Source organism: Echinops telfairi, unplaced genomic scaffold (assembly GCF_000313985.2).
Source record: "Echinops telfairi isolate 266 unplaced genomic scaffold, ASM31398v2 ScPeMD7_2010;HRSCAF=2546, whole genome shotgun sequence".
Classification (NCBI taxonomy): domain Eukaryota; kingdom Metazoa; phylum Chordata; class Mammalia; order Afrosoricida; family Tenrecidae; genus Echinops; species Echinops telfairi.
The window spans coordinates 6,518,545-6,539,722 of NW_022105908.1; the positions used below are offsets into that span (position 1 = coordinate 6,518,545).

At 46.0% G+C, this 21,178-nt stretch overlaps 1 protein-coding gene across 2 annotated transcripts in view; it reads right to left on the minus strand.

Annotated features, from left to right (window-relative positions):
- Nucleotides 1-2,686: 2,686 nt before the first annotated feature.
- The window catches only part of TRIM16 (tripartite motif containing 16), a 22,010-nt gene continuing 3,518 nt past the window's right edge, over nt 2,687-21,178 (minus strand). Inside the window, exons 1-6 of one of the 2 annotated variants that reach the window (XM_045293403.1) lie at nt 16,533-17,375; nt 14,928-15,023; nt 11,896-12,129; nt 8,568-8,733; nt 8,082-8,177; nt 2,687-3,493 (exon numbers count right to left, since the gene is read on the minus strand). In XM_045293403.1, coding sequence (XP_045149338.1) covers nt 2,910-3,493; nt 8,082-8,177; nt 8,568-8,733; nt 11,896-12,129; nt 14,928-15,023; nt 16,533-16,595 — 1,239 coding nt within the window. In that variant the 5' untranslated portion in view covers nt 16,596-17,375 and the 3' untranslated portion in view covers nt 2,687-2,909. Of the gene's footprint in view, nt 3,494-8,081; nt 8,178-8,567; nt 8,734-11,895; nt 12,130-14,927; nt 15,024-16,532; nt 17,376-21,178 lie in introns of those variants that run through there. The other variant, XM_030886509.2, reaches the window with a different exon arrangement.

Consider the following 21,178-nt stretch of genomic DNA (forward strand, 5'->3'; position numbering starts at 1 on the left):
AAACACAGGGAATCCAGGACAGATAAACCCCTTGGGGCCAACAATGAGAGTAGCAATACTAGGAGGGGAAGGAGAAAGTGGGGGAGAATAGGGGAATTGATCACAATGATCTACATATAACCCCCTCCCTGGGGGATGGACAACAGAAAAGTGGGTGAAGGGAAGGGTGAAAAAAAGAATAATTTATCAATTATCAAGGGTTCATGAGGGAGGGAGGGGGGAAAATGAGGAGCTGATACCAAGGACTCAAGTAGAAAGAAAATGTTTTGAGAATGATGATGGCAACCAATGTACAAATGTGCTTGACACAATGGATGGAGGGATGGATGGATTGTGATAAGAGTTGTACGAGCCCCCAATAAGATTAAAGAAAAAAATTATTTTGTCACAGCTTAGTAGGCTACAAGTCTGAATTCAAGATGTGGGCTGTAGGGGAAGCCTTCCTCTCCCTGCTGGCTCTAGAGAAAGGCCTTGTCTCTGTGAGCTTCTGCTTCCGGGTGATTTTCCTGTGGGGCTTTGCATCTCATTTCTTCCATCTCTGCTAGTTCATTGGCTTGCTTGTTTTATCTCTTAGCCTTCCGAAGACATTGACCCAAGATACACCCTACACTCGTCCTTTCTTATGTCTATTGCAGACAAACCATTCTCAAATAGGACTATGATCATGGACATAGAGGTTAGAAAGTACACCACCGATTTTGGAGGGGCACAATTCAATCCACAAAAAGGCATAATTGAAGAAAGACTTGGTGATGTCCCACGGAAAGATCACAACTCTGAAAACCCTACAGAGTGTCTACTCTGAAATACATAGTCACCATGAGTCAGCATCAATTTGAGAGCAACTGATTTTACCAATGTGGAACTTCTTGACCAACTAGTTGCAAAAGGTGTAGTCTCTGTACTTGACCTTAACCTACTCAATATTTTCACCAACAAGATTAAGACTTAAGAAGAAATTGTTCCAATCCTGCACATGACACATGACCTGTGAGAAGAACTTATCAATTGGATAGGAATCAAAATTCCTTCTGATGAAATTAAGGCGAAAACAAATTTAAACTCTACACTGTATAAGTCATCAGACAAGGAGAGGAGGGGGACCCTTGAAGCAACTTGAGAGATGCTAACGACAGGGTTATCAGACCGACGGAAGAGGAAATGGTGGAGTTGGCAGAGGCTGGAGGAAAAGACCGGCACATTTTTTCTGGTGAAGCCCTGCCAGGAACCCCACCTTACGTTCTCAAAAATCCACTTAAAGACAGCTTGTCATCTGATGTGTCTTCTGACTAAACCCTTGAAGAATGTTAGCTACAAGTAGAAAATTTAGTGTGAAAACGAGAATATTTCCTGAAGGACCTGAGAGCTGACCCTTTAATACTGGACAAACTGTCCTGTGAAGGAGAAGTCAGAGCATCCCTCAGAGGCCAGGTGGTTTCAGAAGAGAGAACTGAGACCCATCCGCAGGTCATAAGGACTCAGATAACGTTTCTTAAAATCGTTGCTGTTCAAAAAAAAAGAAGGATGAGCTGATATGTGCAGCTGTGCAAAAGTCCCTGCGGGTAAGTATGGTTTGCAATCTGCTACCAATCAAATGTCGACATTTAAACCTGCCCAGCAGGCTGAAGAAAGGTCTGGTGATCTTCTGTTAAAATTACAGCCAAGACGCACCTACGAAGCAGGTCTACTCTGTAACCCATCAGGTCTCCAGGAATCAGGATCGATGCCACAGCAGCTGGTTCGAGTCTGGGTTTCCTGCAATGGTGCGCTTTCTGCCACCACACAGCTAGATGGCTCCGTCAGAAAAGGCGCTTGCTTAAGGACCTGCAAACCGTTAGAGGAGTGTTTAAAACTCTGTGACACCTGCTTTATGGAGTGGTTTATTCTCTTATACACACCCACGACCTCTGAGGAGGGCGTAGTGGTGAGTTCAAGCCTAAATTCCCTTCCTTCCACTAACTCCCCACGTGATCTCAGTTAGCTCCTCACCCGAGTGGGAGGGCATCTGCATCTACATCACAGGGTTTCTGTGAGGATTAAATGAGTTCACGTACAAGACACGCTCAAAACAATACGGCACATAAGATTTGCTCCATAAAGATAGTAATTCATTGTGATTCCTCTGAAAACTTCACTATCATCCTGAATAGTCATCATTATCGGTGCTGCACACATGTGACATTTACTTGGGAATGTCACTGGAGATGATGAGGGGAATTATCATCCACGGGACTCCTGCCTGGAAGAGGTGCTGAGAGTAACTATGAAGGAAGAGTAGATCCGTATAGAGCAGGAGGGAGCAGCTGAGAAACCTTCTCTCTCTCTCTTTATTTAAAATCATTTTAATAGGGGCTCATACAACTCATCACAATCCACACGTACATCCATGGTCTCAAGCACATTTGTACATACGTCGCCAACATCATTTTCAAACCAGTTTCTTTCTACTTAAGCCCTTGGTATCAGCTCCTTATTTTTTTCCAGTCCCTCCCCCGCCCTCCCTCATGAACCCTTGATAATTTACAAATTATTATTATTTTTTCGTGTCTTGCACTGTCCAATGTCTCCCCCCACCCCCTTGTCTGTTGTCCATCCCCTGAGAGGGGGTTATAGGTAAGTCATTGTGATCTCGGTTCCCCCTTTCTCCCTTCCCCTCCTGGTCTTGCTACTCTCAATATTGGTCCCGAGGAGTTTATCTGTCCTGTATTCCCTGTGCTTCCAGTTCTTATCTGTACCCATGTACGTGCTCTGGTCTTGGTGCATGAACCCTTGTGGTTTTGAAAGTCAGCTATCCCTGCTGGTCAACTGATCTACCCCTCTGGTTAATAATAACCCCAAGCCCCCCGTCAAATGCAAGCTGCTGCCACATCTGTGTGGCTAGCAAAGGTCTGAGAGATGGATCCTGGAGTCTAGGAAGCAGCCTCCGCTGAGGATGGAACCAACTTCTCAGGTTCTTCTCCTAGATCCACAATCCGGATGGTGTTTTCCTTCTTGGAGAGCCAGAAGGCAGGGTAGACAGGCTCGGAAAACGTGCAGTCAAACTTGTGAACCAGAGTCATGGTACCAGGCTCTATGCCATAGAAGGAGAGGGTTCTTCCTGGGAAGTCAATGTATACGCCGAGCCTCCGGAAAGGGCTAGCTTTGAGCGGGGTCTCTATGTCACTGTGCCAGGCCCGGAACTCCTTCCCATTCCAATACAGGCTCCAGGAGAAGTTATTTCCAGAGATGCAGCTGTTACGCTCTTCCCCCTTCCTGTCTATGCCTTTGTAGGTCAAGCCGACATACGTGCCTGGCCCGGAGATCTCTACCTCAAAATAGTACCTGTGCAGGTACAAGCTCTGTTGTGACAGCACCTGCCGCCAGTGCAAGAACCTGCTGGGATGGTCAGGGTAGGGATGCTCCCAGGGGGTGGTGTTAGTGACCTTGCGATTGTCCTCCTGGAGCCGAAGGTATCTGTGGGCCGTGTCCGGGTCGAACGTGATATTGTAGGCATCTGAGGAGACAGAGAAAGCAGGCGGAGTGGGTCAGCAACTGACCACTGAGGCCGAGAGCACACTAGAAGCCCAGCTGGCCTCCTAAGTCTAAGGAAACGACTCCCTATTCTCTGTTTACCCAGACAATGAAGAACAAAGGTCACCCCACTTGCTTCCTCTCTCTGCCCAAATTGCTCGGCATTAACTGCATTGTTGCATCAAGAAATACTATTCATTTATTCACCCATTCATGCATTCATCCAGCAAACGTGTATTGAAGACCAACACTGACTAAGGTTTGGGGAAATAGGTACACATGCGCTCGCATTTGGTTCATTCTTTCATTTACTTAAAAAAATATGTATATATATATCTTCGATCAATATTTAATATGGTGAACCCTTGAACATTCCTTAAACATTTGTCTCCCATGTTTTCCCAACCCAGAGCATAGCACCTCCACATACCCAGTTGCTAAAGTCAAAATGAAAGTTATTTTTTGACCTATAAAATACATATTTAAATTTTTCAAGTTTAACAGTGACATAATTCACGTACCATAACATTCAATGGTTTCAATATATATTTTAAATTGTGCAGTCATCACCACAATCAATTTTAGAACATTTTCTTCATTCTTGTACTCATTACTATTAGCTCCCCACTTCCCCCAACTTCCCTTGCCATAAGAAACTATTCATCTAGGGACTGTCTCCATAGATTTACTTATCCTAGATTCCATATAATGGAAATCATACCACAAAACAAACAAACAACAACTACACACATAAAAAGAAAGAAGAATCTCAGTCCAAAAGAAATCAGAAAATAATAAAACCGAGAATCAATTTAAAATAGATCAACAGGGAAAACGAACGAGAAGGTGTTGAATTTCAACCTTACTGCATTTGAGCCCTAGTGGCACAGTGGTTACGACTTGGGCTGCTAACGGCAAGGTCAGCAGATCGAAACCACCAGCCAGGAAGACAGTCAGGGCTTTCTATTAACATAAAGAGTGACAGTATTGGGAATTCACAGGGACACTTCTACCCTTTCCTATAGGCTCACTGTGGGTCGTCATCAACTCCCTGGCAGTGAGTGTATATCTGTATTAATCCACTTTCTAATGCACTCTGCCTGAGGACAGGGCTAGTCACAACCCTGGTCAGTGGTTAGGGGGATTCATCCATCGAAGGCTTCATCACATGGGGACGCCAATCCTCACTTCCCACTTATCCTGACTCATAGAAGCAGCAGACAATCTTTTAGATCCTACCTACTTCTCTCCAGCCACGTGGCTTCAATCCCCACCGAGTCCTTGGGACACAGCACACAGATGTTCAAATAGAAGAGTACGCCAAATTGTGGGGTGAAGAATGACTTTACCACAAGTAATTTGGCCTTTGCCCTGTGTTTCGAAGAGATAACTCTACAACTTTGGAATTTCGGGAGTGATTGAGTTGCCTTTGTTATTTGGACCTCTATACCACAGGCGGGGCTTTATGCTAATGGCGGGGGGGCTTGCCGGGGGTAGAAAGACCACTACCATTACTTGGTCTGACCTCACTGGAAGGAAGGGGTTGACAATCAGTCAGACCTATGGAATGAAACCAAGGAAGGATCCGGACACGGTCTCGCTCCATGGGTGCCTGTGGGAAAGTCATGCGTCCCTGGAGTAGTGGAGGTTCTGTGTTAGAAGCCCTCTCAGATTTTGCCTTCTGTATCCCTTTTTGCTGTAATAAAATTATAATCATAAGCATAGAGCTTTCCATAAGTTCTGGGAAATGTTTCAGTACATTGCTGAACCTAAATGAGTAGTGGGAGCGAGTGGGTCATAAATGAGGGCCAGGAACTCCTGAATGTTAAGTTGGCATCCTAAAGGGGCAGTAAAGGGGCAGGGGGATCAAAATTTGTAGTTAAAAGGTTAGAATAGGAGCCCAGAGTGGCCTCTGAGCTTGCATCGGTGGTAGGGAGAAAACCCCAAATCTGTAGCCAGGACATCAGCATGAAGGTACCATGTGGCCTGGAGAGTCAGCGTCCTTTTAGCTTGTGAGATCCAACCTAACGCCCAGTAGCTATGGTGAGAGAAAGAAGCTCGGCACAGGTAGCTGGTGTCAGAACTGAGCAGAGAAGAGAAAAGGTGGATATTGATATTTTACATTTGATTGATCAACATAAGAATGGATAAAACATAAAAGTCGGTGCAAATCTTGTACCTAAAATTATTTTTGTTTAACCAGAGTTTTGCTCACTTCATTGTGTTTACATACGAGAAATTCTTCATGGTCATCCAAGAACATGTCTGGGAAAACAAGCATGAAGTCAGAAGGCACATAGTCTAGCTCTGGGTGCTACCAATGACCTGCCTGTGCCCAGCTCCCACTAGCGACTTCTCTGAGAGGACCACATTCAAAGGAGAGAAATTAAGGAGCAAAACTCAAAGTAATGAAAGAGACCAGGCTTCCTGGTCAGACAGAGACTGGTGGGGGACCCAAGACCTGAAAGGCTGCTGTTTACCTTTAAGGTGTGCAGCAGAATTCACCCCTTAGAATAACCAAGCACCTCAGCTCGGAAGGGCAGCATTTACACAGGACCAAGTTCAGGGGCCTAAGAAAGGAGGACTTGAAACAGAAAACACAGGCCGGGAACAGGATAAGTGAAGAGATGGCAACGGGTGAATTGGAACAAAATGTGTATGGATTTTTCAATGATGGGCTGCCCTGTAAACCTTTACCTAATTCACAATGAAAAGGGAGGAGGGGTGATAACCTACGAATCCTGGCGTTTTCCGCATGTCCCTCTCCCAGAGGAGCCTTTGGAGGGTTGTTGTTCCTGCAGCTAGGTGCCACCCAGTCAGCCCTGACTCAGAGCAAGCTCCTCGTGCACAACAAACGGAAACACTGCCCAACCCTGCCCGTCCTCACGGCTGGTGGTCTGTCTGAACCATTGTCGCCATTGTGTCAATCTTTCTCCTTTGGGGGAAGAGCAGATCTGGGTCTGTCTGAGTTCCAGGAAGCACTGGTATTTTTTTGAATGTCAAGGGAGTGTTCAAGGAGAAAGAGGCCAGCTTAAAAACTGGCAATTTAAGCCGAAAACTTTGAGAATTGAAATAAGCTGAGTCTGTGAAAGGCTTGTGAGGGGGAGGTGAGAAAACCCCAAATCTGCAAACAGTAGGTCAGAATGAGGGTGTCAGGTGGACGCTTGCAGCTGGAAAGTCGGGGTCCTCTTAACTTGTGATCTCTGACCTAACTCCCGGAACTGTGGCCAAAGAAGCTCAGCTCAGACCTGACTCGATGACAGTGCGGTTTTTGTTTTGTTTTGTTTAATTTTAGGAAAAGCTAAGCGAATTAGATAGAACTATACTCAGTGATATTTTATGTGAAAAATATTTTTGTAATATAAAGGAATGGACCTGGAAAAGCATATGTTTGTAAAATATAAATATGATTCTATCAGGAAGCAGGAGAGAATAAATAAAGGAAATTGTGTGGGACCCAAAAGGTTCCGGGGGGAAAATAGAAACTGGGCCAAGAACAGAACACAGTCATTAGCAGCCTAAGTCCCATACAATGACCAATAGCAAAGGGGTCCACGGTCAGGCAGCCAACGGTGACCACCGGGGACCAAGCAGAAGCAGGATTTAAGAGCATGCTCCGTAAAGCCGAATTAGCCAAATGTACTAACATGCGCACTGATCATTCTCCTTCTAGTACAGCAGTTTTCAACCTGTGGGTTGTGCCCCCTTTGCGGGTCGAATGACCCTTTCACGGGGGGTGCCAGATTCATCTCAGTAGCAAAATTACAGTTATGCAGCAGCAGTGAAAATAACTTTAGGGTTGGGGGGTCCCCACAACATGAGGAACTGTGTGAAAGGGTCGCGGCATTTGGACGGTTGAGAACCACTGTTCTAGAGGGTGAAACTTCGTGGACTTGTTCATTACAATCAAGGATTCGTTAAAATTGGCCAAGGAAAACTCTACGGCTCACAGTTGTCCAATTTCATTATTTTTAAGCCCGCCATGAATTGAGCGCTAGCACAATAATAGCTTATGACAGCTACGAGAAATACAATGTTTCTTAATAATGCTGACAGGTCAAGGCCAATGAATTATAACCAAGCCAGTGTTATAAGGGTGGCATTTAGACGGACTCTTCAAACATATTCAGGTATGAACGGGAAAGAGACCCAGAGGCTGTTGCTGATAAGAAGATAGGAAGACTTCTACGAGCTAAACTGAAGTGTGGGCCAAAAAAAGAACATTGGTGGAAAGTTTATTTTTTAAAATATAAGTATATTCATTCATAATATGTATTCATGCTATTATTTGAATCAATATCCCGTGGTCATGGAAAGTGTTAGCATTTGGAGAAGTTGCATCAAAAGGAATGACGTGTCCAAGTTTTAAAACCTTGTTGTAAGTTTAGAATTCTTTCAAAATGAAAGTGTTTTGAAAACATAACACCCAAATTTAAAAGTCTATCATTTAGAGCTAGATGGAGATTGCAAGACCTTGAAATGTGAATGGAAAAACAATCGGAGCTATTGTCTCAGCAAACCACTCCACGGACAACAACGAACGGAGAAAGAAAGCAGTTCGCAGGACTTACACTGGAGGAACTCTTCTCTGTTTCTGGGCTCCGGTCTTGAGGTCTGATATTTGTGCCGCATCACAGTAGACACTTGAGTTCTGATGTCATATTCCTCTAGAAAAGCAGAGAGTCGTAAGTGTACACCTGTCCAGGTGGCCAGGAGAACCGAATGAGCAGGATTAACATCTCTGAAAGCCATGACCCATGGACCATATTTCTCTCACGGATGAAGCAAAATAAACTGAAAAAGACCCCGAACCCACTGGATCTCACTTAGCCGTCCAGGCCTTAGGCACCTGAGAAAGTAGCCTTACACAGGCTAGTCCGTTGCCTAACTCACTTTCTCTGGGACTTCTGATAAAATAAAATTGTCGCGACGTGTCCGTTTGTATCATGGATTGGCCAGAGCCTGGTTCTAGACACAGACATTCGGGCCGATGTTGCCCTCCCTCTTCGTCCCCAGCAGCCACACACAGCACAGCCGCAGCCTGGAAACGGCCTCACCTTCCCTGGAAAACTCCCGCAGCGTTGCCTTGTAGTTCTGCAGCAGCTGGATTAAGTGGGCAGTGGAGTCTGTGATAACCTTGCGGATGCCAGAGAGCTTATCCTTCAGGCGAATGTAGACACTCGGGAACGTGCTGTCCTCTGTGGTCTTGAACTTGCAGAATTCCTGCAGAAAAGGAAACGTGGTTGTGGTTTCTGTGCTCCTTAAAGTCTCCTCATTGTATCAGTGTCTGCCACTGCACAATGGGGCTGATCGTAACAGGAACTTTACAAAGAAAGTATAGTGCAAGCATCCGGCTTGGCACCTGACAGTCCAGGGAGCATTTAGCTTTCCTGTACCCTGCTTTAGAGCTGGAAAAGGGTTTGGACATAGACAAGCATTGAAGCATTGAAGTTTCGAAGCAGCATGATGATCAGGAAAAAGTGTTTTCAGATGTTCAAATGTTAAACTTCAAGTGTAGTCAAACTACTGAAGAGCAACATGGATACAGCAGTAAACCTAGTGATGAAAACGGTTCGTATCAAAATGGCTAGACAGATCCGTGGAACTGACTGAAAAAAATCAACAAAACAGAGCATTGATAAAGAGATTGTTAAGTGTTTTAACACAGTATTTAAAAGTGTTTACATACTATTAAGTGTTTTAATAAGTGCTTTCTCCTTTAGTGAGGAGCCTTGGTGGCATGGTTGGGCAAGCGTTGAACGGCTAACCACAGGGTCAGGGGTTCAACCTCACCAGCCACCCCAAGGGAGAAAGATGAGACTGGGCTCCTACAAAGATTTACAAAGCCTCAGAAACCCAGATATGGTCGCTATGAGTCAGGATTGACTAAATGGCAGTAGGTTGGGTCTATAAATTTTGGACCATACATAATAAGAGAAACATTTTAAATTACTAGAAGAAGGGATGGATTTTTCAACACATGGTATTGGCTCAAATAACTAATGAGTTGGGGGGGGGGAAGAAATTCTATTTTGCCAAAATAAAGATTGTTGTTGTTAAAGATGCCATCGAGTTGATATCGATCCCTATTGATCCCACGTACAACAGAACAAAGCACAGTCCAGTACTGCATCAGCCTCTGTGCCCACGGTTGCCGCCACGGTATCAATCCATCCTTGTTGCTGCCCCTCTACTCTACCAAGTAGGATGTACTTTTCCAGGGACTGGTCTCTCCTGAAAACATGTCCAAGTATGTGAGACAAACTCTTGCTCATTACAGTTGTTGATGTTATAAAAATAGAAAAGATAACAAAGGAAAATTATATAGGAGGAGCTCCAAACATTTCATGGAGATTAGAATGAAAAGATAGAATTTTTCTGTGGAATTTTTGAAGCCTCCTCATATACACTCTTTTGGTAGACACTGTTGGGAAGAAGCTTAATTTTTATTCAAATTCTTTTTGTGTTTGGATACTGAAAAGCAAAAGAATGGACGGAAAGGGGAACATTCTACCAATGATTGTGTCCACCTTTCTCAGTCAATTCTCAATTTCTTTCACTTATTAAAATGTTAACTATAGTTATCTCTCAGTGAAGAAATTATAGGTGATTTTTCTCCTTCACATTTTCATGTATTTTCCAAGTTTTTCACAATAAAACCCTATGTTGGTTGTCGAGAAGGAAAGTTTTTAAATGAAATCAAGGAAAATAATTTGTATTTATATATATTAGAAAGGCAAAAAGAAAAGGCATTCTGGTGGTGCAGCGGGCTAAGCGTTTGACTTCTAACGGAGAGGCTGGCAGTTCAAACCCACCAGCCACTCCAAGGCAGAAAGCTCCAGCTGTCTGGAGGCGGTCTAGTCTGTTCTTTGGGGTCTGTGTGAGTCAGAATCAAGGCATGGCAACGAGACTTTGGTTTATACATATTGGAAAAGGAGGAGTTTGGGAATTACTTGATCCAACGAGCTCAATTGATAAATAAAGGATTTGAGCCTCAACAAAGAGAAGAGACTGTCTAAAAGGCACCCAGTACTTAGTGATTGAGGTGAGTGGTGGTTCAGTGATAGAACTGCTGCCTTGCAAGTAGGAGGCCAGGTTGATTACTGGCCAATGCACCTCATCTGCAGTCACCCCTGGTCATCAGTGGAATCATATATTGCTATGGTGCAAAGGTTTCAGCAGAACTTTCAGACTAAAAGAGTCTAAGAAGAAAGACCTGGTGATCGACCTTTTAAAACCAGCTGATAAAAGTCCAATGGATCATGCTGGTCTGATTCATACTCCACCAAGGAGATGACATAGGGTGGCACTGAGTTTTGTTCTGTTGGCCCTCCATTAATGGGGGGGGGGGCAATTCTACAGCAACAATAATATTCAGGGACAGGTTCAGGCTGCTGGGCCTCACAACCAGAACAGTGCTCCTTCCCAGCAAGACTCCCTGTTCTCATTAGCTCCGTGGACTAATGGGTCATGCAACCATCAGTCTCCACACCGAGAGACCAGTAAAACTAGATGGGATCCAGCCTCCAAAAATATACTACTAACCGCTCTGAAAAGGTTCGCATTAGAGGGTCCTGGATTGAGTGGGAGAAAAATGTGGAACAGAACTCAGAATCATAAAAGGGATCAGGCTTACCGGTCTTAAAGAGATTGATGGGCTCCCCAAGTCCTTTGCGCTCTCTCAGGCCTGAATATAAAACTGATGACCTGCTTTGTAAACCCTTCACATATTTCATAATTAAAAAAAAAATTTTAAGACTCCGTTCTGTCCAGATCTGATTCTAAGGGGACAGCACATACTGTATCACGGTACATTATAATGAGAAAGCCCTCCCTCAGCCACCCCAGTACACTACTATCCCTGAGAGGCAGCAGGTCTCCTGCCTCATCCCTACTATACGATTACCACCAGATAAACCTGCTGTTTATCAAACTGAACTGCTGTGATCACATCATCATCAGCCCTGGACTGAGGATTACGTTGTAAAGACCACGCTGGTCAGGTCATGACATGTTCATGCCTGACTGGCACTGCAGCCTAACATCATAGCATCTTGGGCTCCACCCTCGCTTAAGTGCCTGAGTTCTCTGCACGGCTGTTCCCGAACATTCTCTTGCTTGGCTATTACTCATCTTCTAAGCCTTCTTCATCCTGATGACTGAAGATCTGTTCCCATAGCGCCCTGCCCCCCCTGCGTACTCCACTTATTACAAGCCGTTTCGTGGTCCCTTACAGATCTGCCATCCCACTGGGCTGTCTTTGGGAGTAGGAACAGGTCTTCATTGACTCGATGACCAGATTTCTAGCACAGGCCAAGGAGAGCATGGATGTTCCTTGGGGCCATTCACGCGGATTCCTCCTCTGGCCCCTCTCCTCCCCCTTACCTCCAGGAACAGGACCGTGTTGCTGATGGAGGCCACCATCTCCAGCTCCTGCTTACTCTTCACGATTCCTGCACTCTTGTGTTCCAGGTGGGCCTTGATGCCGCTGGTCTGGCTGAGCGCAGCCTGCTCCTTTTCCTCCAAGAAGAGCATCACGTCAGCCTGTGCCTTCCTCACGGCTGCTAGCAGCTCCCCAAACTGCTCCTCGGCCGCCACCTTCACTTCTGAGACCGACACCTCATGGGGGAGACAAAGGCCGCCAAGAACTGGTGAGTGAGCATCCAACTTTACCGGAACTCAAATAAAGAAACACGTATAAAGATGTTCTGCGACAGAAGGAAACTCATGCTCAGGTGAACTCTGGGTTCCCTGAAAACAACAATTTACTCCCTGGGTGGTGCAAGCAGTGAACCCACTTGGTGGTTCACCAATAGGCTGGTGGTTTGAGTCCACCGTTGGTGTCTCAGAAGAAAGGCCTGGCAATATACGCCCCCACCCCCAAAAAAAAATCAGCATTGGAAACTCTGGGATACAGTTCCACTCTGACACACGAGGGCATCATGATTTACAGCTCACCCAATGGCAACTGGTCTCCAGGGTGTAGATACGTATTTGCCAATCATTGACTTGGTCTTCTCACTCTATGATAAGAGATTGGATTATTTGACCTTTGAGATCTCTCTGGCTCTGACAAGTTGGGGCCGTTATTCAGATCGCTAACATTAATTCAGCTGCTAGTTCTATTTCTGACAGCAGATACTGATTTGACTTTTCAATGCCAATCCATGGCGTGAATCCGTGTTTTGAGCATTTCATTTTGCCTGCTTAAGCTGACCTCTTGTTCCATCAGAGCCCAAATCAGGGATCAACCTACAATGTCTCGGTCAGACACAAAGTCCCCACAATCCTCTAGGGAGAGAGAAGAGGACCAGGCCTCACACACTGGCAGAGGAGCAGGCCTGTGCAGAGCGGAACGTCACAGTCAGATAAGCCACAGAACGAAAGCAATGTGACAGATGTTGATGCTCTGCATGATCACGTTTGTGCACGTGGGACGTACTCAGGGAGACAGTCTTTTCCAGAGGCCTTTAATAAAGATTGTGTTTACTGAGTCAATCAAGCCCAAACCACGAAGAGCCTAAAGAAAGTACTGTAAGCATGTGACATGAATATCTCAGAGCGCCTAAAACAAAACCCACGGCCATCCCAGTGCATGGAGATCCTGTAGATGGCTTCTGAGACTGCACATCTTTACAGAAGCAGGCGGCTCCAACTTGCTCCCATGGAGTGGCTGGTGGGTTTGGCATGCTGACTTGGAGATTAATAGCCCAACACCTACCCCACAGTCATACCAGGGCTCCTCCTAGCACCCTAAAATGGGTAATATTATAGGTCACTTTCTCAGGTAAGAAAACGGAGACACCAAAAAAAATTTTTTAAAAAGTAATTTCCCCCCCAAAATTATGGTGTTGGAAAGTCCCTGGGGTCATTCAACTTTGTCCGATAGGGTCACTATGAGTAGGACTAGACCCAACAGCAATTGGTTTGGTTTCATAAGATTATATGGGAAAGGGACACACACAGACACACACATCCTCTGTTGTTGAATCAATTTATGGTGAGCCCAAATGTTGGAGAGCCATATCAATCAATTTATGGAGAGCCCAGAACTGCTCTCATAACTAATCTCTTTTCCTTTTAAATCATTTTATTGGGGGCTCATACAACTCTTATCACACTCCATCCATCCATCCATTGTGTCAAGCACATTTGTACATTTGTTGCCATCATCATTCTCAAAACATTTTCTTTCTACTTGAGCCCTTGGTATCAGATCCTCATTTTTTCCCCCTTCTCCCCGTTCCCCCTCCCTCATGAACTCTTGATAATTTATAAATTATTATTATTATTTTGTCATATTTTACACTTCATAACTAATTTTTACAGAAGCAGATTACCTGACCTTTCCTCCATACCACTGCTGGATGGGTTTGAGCCAGCAACCTTTAAGTTAGTAGTTGAGCACAAACCATTTATACCACTCATGGCCCTTGTGGAAAGAAAAGAGAGTTTTTAAAGAGCTTTAAATGAACGCATATATTATATGTGCTGGATAGATGGATGGATGGACAGACAGACAGGTAGATGAATGGACAGGTACGTGGTAGCAGGAATCATTCTTGGTATACAAGGATGGTACCACTCTTTTGCATTCTCTTAAGCTTGCCACAAACAACAGCAATTTGTGGAACTATTGGCATCTACTTTATTTAGTTTATTTAGAAATGAGCCACCAGTTAAGGAGACTAAAGCTCAATGGTCAATTGCACCGGTGGTCTTATCATGGACCATCCAAGAGCCCAGCAATTCTCAACAGTTTGTTTCCCTTACCACCACCACCATCACTGCTATGGAATATTCAAGGTATCCTGGTCAAACCCACTAGCTGCTTCTCAGAAGAAAGATGAGATTTTCCTCCCCCATAAAAATGTACAGCTTCCCAAACCCCAAAAGATGGTTCTACTCTGCTCTCTAGACTTGTGATGAGTCAGAATCAACTAGATGGCAATGGGCTTCAGGTGGCACGGTCCCGGTGAGAATCCAATGCCTGACACCTGTATAATGGAAGACACCAAGAGTATGCATAATTCCCAGAGAATTAGCTAAGCAGCACCCACACACACCCACATCCACAACATTCTCCTTGTTGAGAATGCATGTGCAAATGGAAAAATAAGAAGGCAATTGTTATAGGACTAATCTGAGCCCAACTCTACATTATTACAAACCATTCATTTACCAGCTTTGAAACTTCAACTATTTTCATACGATAACAAATTTCAACAGCAAGGTGACACTTCCCCATGCTGCAGCAGACCTTACCTACAATTCCCAAATAGCTAAGCCACCCAAGGGGCCTGTGGACTCGGAGACTAGGCCCGCAGCCCCAGCCCCCATCTCTCCGTCAGCCCAGCTGACCCTGTAGCAGCAGCCGGCGGTGCAAAAGCCTGCCCGGGCACCCAGCACAGCCTTACCAACACCGATTTCTGGTTTGTCTGGAGTCTGGCAATGGCATCTTCATTCAACCGGAGTTTCTGCTCCAGGTCAAACTGGATGGACCGAAGTTCCGCCTGGTAGGGAGAAAAAGAGATTGTCCTTTACATGGGGGTTCATATGTACCCAGCAGTACCGTAGAGGAAAGGCCTGGTGGTCTAGTTCCAAAGCCTCATCACTGGAGAATATGTGGAACATGACACACATGGGGTCTCGGGGAGATGGAATGGACACTAGGAAAACTGGTTCTATAGTTTTCTGTTCCAAACTCCTCCTTTAGAATAGTAGCCGAAGCCTGAAATGCGCCAAGGCTTCCTGTGGAGTTCAAGTGCCTTCTTTGATAGCAGGCACTCGTCCGGCTGTCCAGCCAAGAACACACAGGGAATAACTTCCCGATTATAGAGTGGCGTTTCCATCAGAATCGCGAGAACTTCATGAGTCCCAACTGTTTTTTTCTTTTAAAAAAAATCAGTAAATGATGTCATTCATGTGTGTCAAAATAGCAGCGTCTCCTTTGGGTCCTCGCTCTTGCTGTTTCCCTCCCTTTTTTATTGTCATGTGGGTGAATGTTCAGAGAGCAAATCGTCAGTTTTATAGCCAGCAGCTTACACACGCTTGGTTTCAACTCATCCGTTGCAAGCCTCTGATGAAAAAGTTTGGACAAGTTTCCTTAACATCTCTAACCCTCTCTTTCTTTCCCTATGGGCGAGAGACAAGAGTCCCTATTTCATAGGGCTGCGGTGAGGATTCAGTGAGATACTATGTGTTGAGGAACAACTAAAACTAGGACCTGGCACCTTTGCAAATGCTCCAGAAATGTTAGCACTTGTGACAATTACTATTGTCTTTGTCACTGCCCCCCTGGTAGCTTTCATTGTGTATTCTCTATTCTCTCAGAGAGTCAGGCACAGAGAGCACCCTCCACCCTCTCACCGACACCACTCCTACCTCTCAAGTCCCTCCCAACCCCCACCCCGCTCACTGCCCCATCTAGGCAAGTGCCTGTCTGAGAACCAGGGCCTGCCTGCTTTGACTCCACAGCCACGCAGCACCTGCCTCCGAGAATGAACGCCCTAAGCGCTTTCTGCCAAACCATGCGGCAAAGCACAACATGCAATTCTCTCCAAGCATCAGCGGCCCCCTGCTTCCACAAGGGCATGAGACAGCAAAAAAGAGATAGAGAGAGAGTTTCAACTGCTCTAATAGCTAATGTGCGCAGTATTCTCTGTGAGTCATTGTGCCCTATAAAAACTCAGAGGGCATACATTAAATGTCCTCCTCTTCTCCCCTTGTAAAGTAGGGCATCCCAGGTCCTCTGGGGAGGGAGGGGGCTGGCGGGGCACTCACAAAACACTCTTCAGAAGGCAGGGAAGCTGACTCAGGTCAGATACCCAGACCTGAAAGTGGCATCTGAAGCCTACGCTGAGGTCCAGGAGTGGGGAGGAGAGCAAGGCTGGCTGGTTGGAGATAATGGTGGACCTTAACCAATGCCAAGTTCACCTAGTGAGCCACCCCAGGGGTGGGAGCAAACAGGGACTGCGTGTTTACAGATGATAGGAGACAGAACACATCCCAGTAATGGGCACCTGCAGCGTGGCTCCTGATGAACACGGCCGTAGAAGGTGGTTCAAAGCTACCTTCCGCAGCATGATTCAAAGCTGTGAAGAGGCTTCTCTCTCTCTGCCGGCTCCAGAGCACCGTAAAAGGAGAAAAGCTCCTCCGCGGAGCTAATGAGGACGTCTCTGAGTGAGTCACCTGAGACAGGGCACTCATCCGCATGCCACAAGGTAGGACGATGGTGAAAAGCAGGTATCTCCAGTTATTCCTGTTCCAGGGAAAGCGCAGGTGCCTCCGAATGCGGTTCATGTTTCCCCAGGATGTTAGCCGTCTATAGCTCTCAGGTCATGATGAGCCTGCGCAGAAGAAGGGCAGTGATGCCGATGGACAAGACAGGTGGCTGCCGTGGCACCAGCTCCAGCTCAAGGCAACCCGATGCGCGACAGGATGAAATGTTGCTGCATCCTGTGCCGTCCTCACACTCCCGAGCCATCTCATGGAGCGTCTCCTTCGCCCGCTCTGGCCTTCCGTTTCGCCAAACATGACATCCTCCAGCAATTGATCCCTCCTGGTGATGTGTTCAGAGAAAATGAGTTGTGATCCGTAGGGTTTCCAGTGAATGCTCTTCAGAAGTAGATCACCAGGCCTTTCTTCCTTGTCTTAGTGTGGAAGTTCTGCCAACACCTGTGTGCCACGGATGATCCTGCTAGCACATGGAAAACGGTTGACACACCTGCAGGCATCATAGTAATACATGAGCCACCACAGTACGACAAACTGAGAGATGGGTGGGTGGTGGCCCTGCATGCCCAGATGGCCACATATGGAGAGTCCTGCCTAGGTCAGCAAGATAATACTCAATATTGTACAAAAAACTCAATGTAATTCCCTGCCGTTGAGTCAGTTCCAACTCATAGCAACCCAAAGCACAGGGTCGAACTGCCCCTGTAGGTTTCCAAGACTGTGATTCTTTATTAATGACAAGACTGTGATTCTTTATTAGAAAACCTCATCTTTCTCCCACAGAGTGGCTGGTGGTTTTGAAATGCTGGTCTTGCGGTTAAGCAGCCCAGTGCGTAACCACAATGTCGTCAGGGCTCCTCGGTATTGCACAAAGGACACCCTTCAGAAGTCGATCACCAGGCCTTTCTTCCTAGTCTCAGTATGGAAGCTCTAATGAGGACTTCTCTGAGAGAGTCACTGGAGTCAGACCTTGCCGGTTGATTGGATAATCTGGGACAAATCATTTTACCATTTCTCCTGTGGTGCTGGGCCGCATAAACATGTTACAGAATGGTTCTTCTTTCTATCTATAGAACAAAGGTGGTACTCAGAGCATGGCACTCAGTATACGTGAGGACAGGAGACGGTGATAGGAGAGAGAAGAAACTCCACATGGTGCCAGTTCTTTTGTATTTCCAACCAAGCAGAGTCAGCATGCAGTAGTCAGGGCCCAGCATGCTACCTCCACTCCTTAGTCCATTGGTCAAAACCTATGACATGCCAGTTCCGTCAAATAAGATGAAACCCGTGAAAAGATTAAACTCATGAAAAACCTACAGTCTGCTAGAATAGTGTTTAAGAAGAAAGGTCGGGGGCGGTACTTAAGGGCAGATCCAAGCCGTTCTGAAGAATTTCTAGAAGAAATTCTTTATCTGGGTGACCTCAAAGGATCTACCTTCTGGCTTCCTGGGTTGTACATCATGCAGGTTACCCTGGACTCCACGTGGAGCGCAGCTACCGCACAGATTGCCCAGGTCACGTTCAGCCCTGACTGTCCGGAACCAGGGCTGAAAGTGAATGACGGACGAGTCCTGTCACTTGTGGATTTTAAAGACCTAAGAAAGAATCTAAGATAAAGTTGGGTCTTTCTTCCTCCAGGAACACTTCCCTGGCATTCTCACCCCTGGTGAGTCTCCGTCCTCAGAACAGGCAGCAATTGCTTTCTAACTGTCCTTGGGGATTTGTGGAAAGCGTTACAGTCTCAGGAGGCCACCGCGCCTGTCCTACTCTGACCTCTAGGGTCACCGTACAGCAGAACCAACTCGCTGCAGTGAGTTTGGCTGTTTGGTTTGGTTTGGATATGTGTACTGGCTTCCTGATTGGAAGTCAAGATTCCAAGGACAGACAATGCAGCCCAGCACGCATCCCAAAGTCCGACTCAACAATGTTTGATAAGCTTGAAAATCAGGGAAGACCGGCATATACTTTGTGGGTCAGAACAAACAGAAAAGTTCGGCCACAGAAAAATACCCTCTCTTATAATAGACACACGAGGTCGCATTTTCCAAAAAGCCTGACTCGAATCCCAAGAAATGGAAATGAGCTGCTGCTTCCGGCAAGGACAGCTGCTCTTAAAGATAGAAGGGTCCTCATCTAGCTCAGAAGCAACAAAGCCCACATGGGGGAAGCACACCAGCCTGTGCGATCACCAGGTGCCAAAGGGATCAGGTATCAGGCATCATCCGAACAAAAAATCATATCATTGTGAATGAGGCGGGAGTGTGGAGTGGGGACCCAAAGTCCATATGTAGGCCACTGGACATCCCCTTACGGAAGGGTCACTTGTGAGGAGACAAGCCGGTCAGGGTGCAATGTAGAAACAATGAAACGTACAACTTTCCTCTAGTTCCTAAATGCTTCCTCCTCCCCCACTATCATGATCCCAATTCTACTTTACAAATCCAGCTAGACCGGAGGATGTACACTGGTACAGATAGGAACTGGAAACACAGGGAATCCAGGGTGGATGATCCCTTCAGGACCAGTGGTGAGAGTGGCGATACGATAGGGTGGAGGGAGGGTGGGGTGGAAAGGGGGAACTGATCACAAGGATCTACATATAATCTCCTCCCTGGGGGACGAACAACCGAAAAGTGGGTGAAGGGAGACGTCGGACAGGGCAAGATATGACAAAAATAATAATTTATTAATGATCAAGGGTTCATGAGGGAGTGGGGAGGGAGGAGGGAGGGGGAAAATGAGGAGCTAATGCCGGGGGGGCCTAACTGGAGAGCAAACATTTTGAGAATGATGAGGGGGGAAAAAAAAGAGTAAACTGCCAAATATACTTGATGCGAATTGAAAAACAAAAAAATGGAAGGATCCTCAGGAAGGTGGCTGGGGCAGACGCAAGTACTGAGATCGATTAGGAACAGCCAGCCTCCAAAGGCAAGAACCTCTCTCAAAAATCCACAAAGAGGTTTGCCCGTCGGCCTGGCTAGGCACCATGGCAGCTTCAGAAAGGACTCACTTGATTAAATGAGGCATCAATCGCCCTGTGGATCCTAAGCAGGATCTCACCTGCTTTGCACCCTCCTAACATCCTCTGTCATGTGTCCCTACCTATGCACAGCATAGGGTGGGACCTATGATTAATATGCTCAGCTGCTAACTGGAAGGCTGTACGTTTGAGTCCCCTGGAAGGAGCCTTGGGAGAGGGACCATGTGATTGACTTCTGAAAACTCAGCCACTAAAACTCCTGGGCGTACAGTTCTGCTCTGACACACGTGGCCTCCTATCATGAGTTGGAATTGATTTGACGTGAACTGGTAGGCTCAACATGCCTGTTTGCCTAATCAGCCTTCGGCACATTCCAATGTGACCTTCAGTAAATAAATGCAGCCCACGTGGTCCAGTGCAAAGGAGACCTCGCCAAGTGTGACAAACTCTTCAAAATAAGCCCGGGGGAAGGTGCAGCACCATCAAGGCAGTATGTCTTCTGAGTGGTCTTCTGCTTGCAACCAGTAGCTTCTAGATTTGGAGCGTAGCTGAGTTAAGTGTAACTACACTTACGGTGCAGACTTGCTCTCTGAGCTGAAAAGGACTCGGATAAAGAGGACATGAGCTCTCTTATGCTGCTGTGAACTGGGGCCATCCCTTAACATTTAGGGTCAGAGGCCACGACACTGAAGCTATAGCCCTGGCAGCTTTTTAGGGTTAGCAATCTGCCCCCCAGAGCCCCTTCCCAAATGGTCATGCTTTGGCTTTACACAGCGCTCTTCTAGGATGTCTGGATTTGGGATTTTGACCGAGATCTGCACAACTATTACCCACTCTCAGTTTGAATTACTTAAAGTATCTGTAATATAGTAGGTGTCCTACCGTTAAAAGTTACATTTTAGAGACGTTGGTCTAGGCATAGGGCACTTTTGAAAGGAAGCTAAAAAACTAAGAACGGTGTTTATTTCTGGGGAGGGAGACGTGGGGAGCTGGGATGGGAAGGAGAACTAGTTCTTGTTATAATCTATTGCAATGTTTGGTGGAGATTATCTTTTAACGGGTATGTGGCTTTTCCAGATGAAAATATTAAAATTCAGATATTACACCCCAGAAGAGAAGCGCGATACATCCCTGGTATATGTGCAGCAGGTTTTTGGTGCCTAAAACAAGGGGGCTACACCCTCCGGGGAAAACCAAAATTAGACTTGGGAGACAAAGTGTGGCACCCCATCAGACTTGACTGGAAAACACTTGTAAAGGCCAACAAACAGACCTTGAACTACTTACAGGCTTTTCCATTTTTGTCAATGGCTTTCTTTTTGTTATTATTTTGTTCTTGATTTTTGCTGTTGTTGTTATTATTTTGGTGGTTTTGACTTCCTTTGTTGTTTTATTTGGCTTTGCCCGGTTTTTGCACTTATTAATGTAGCTGCATGTCTATCTAGATAAGAT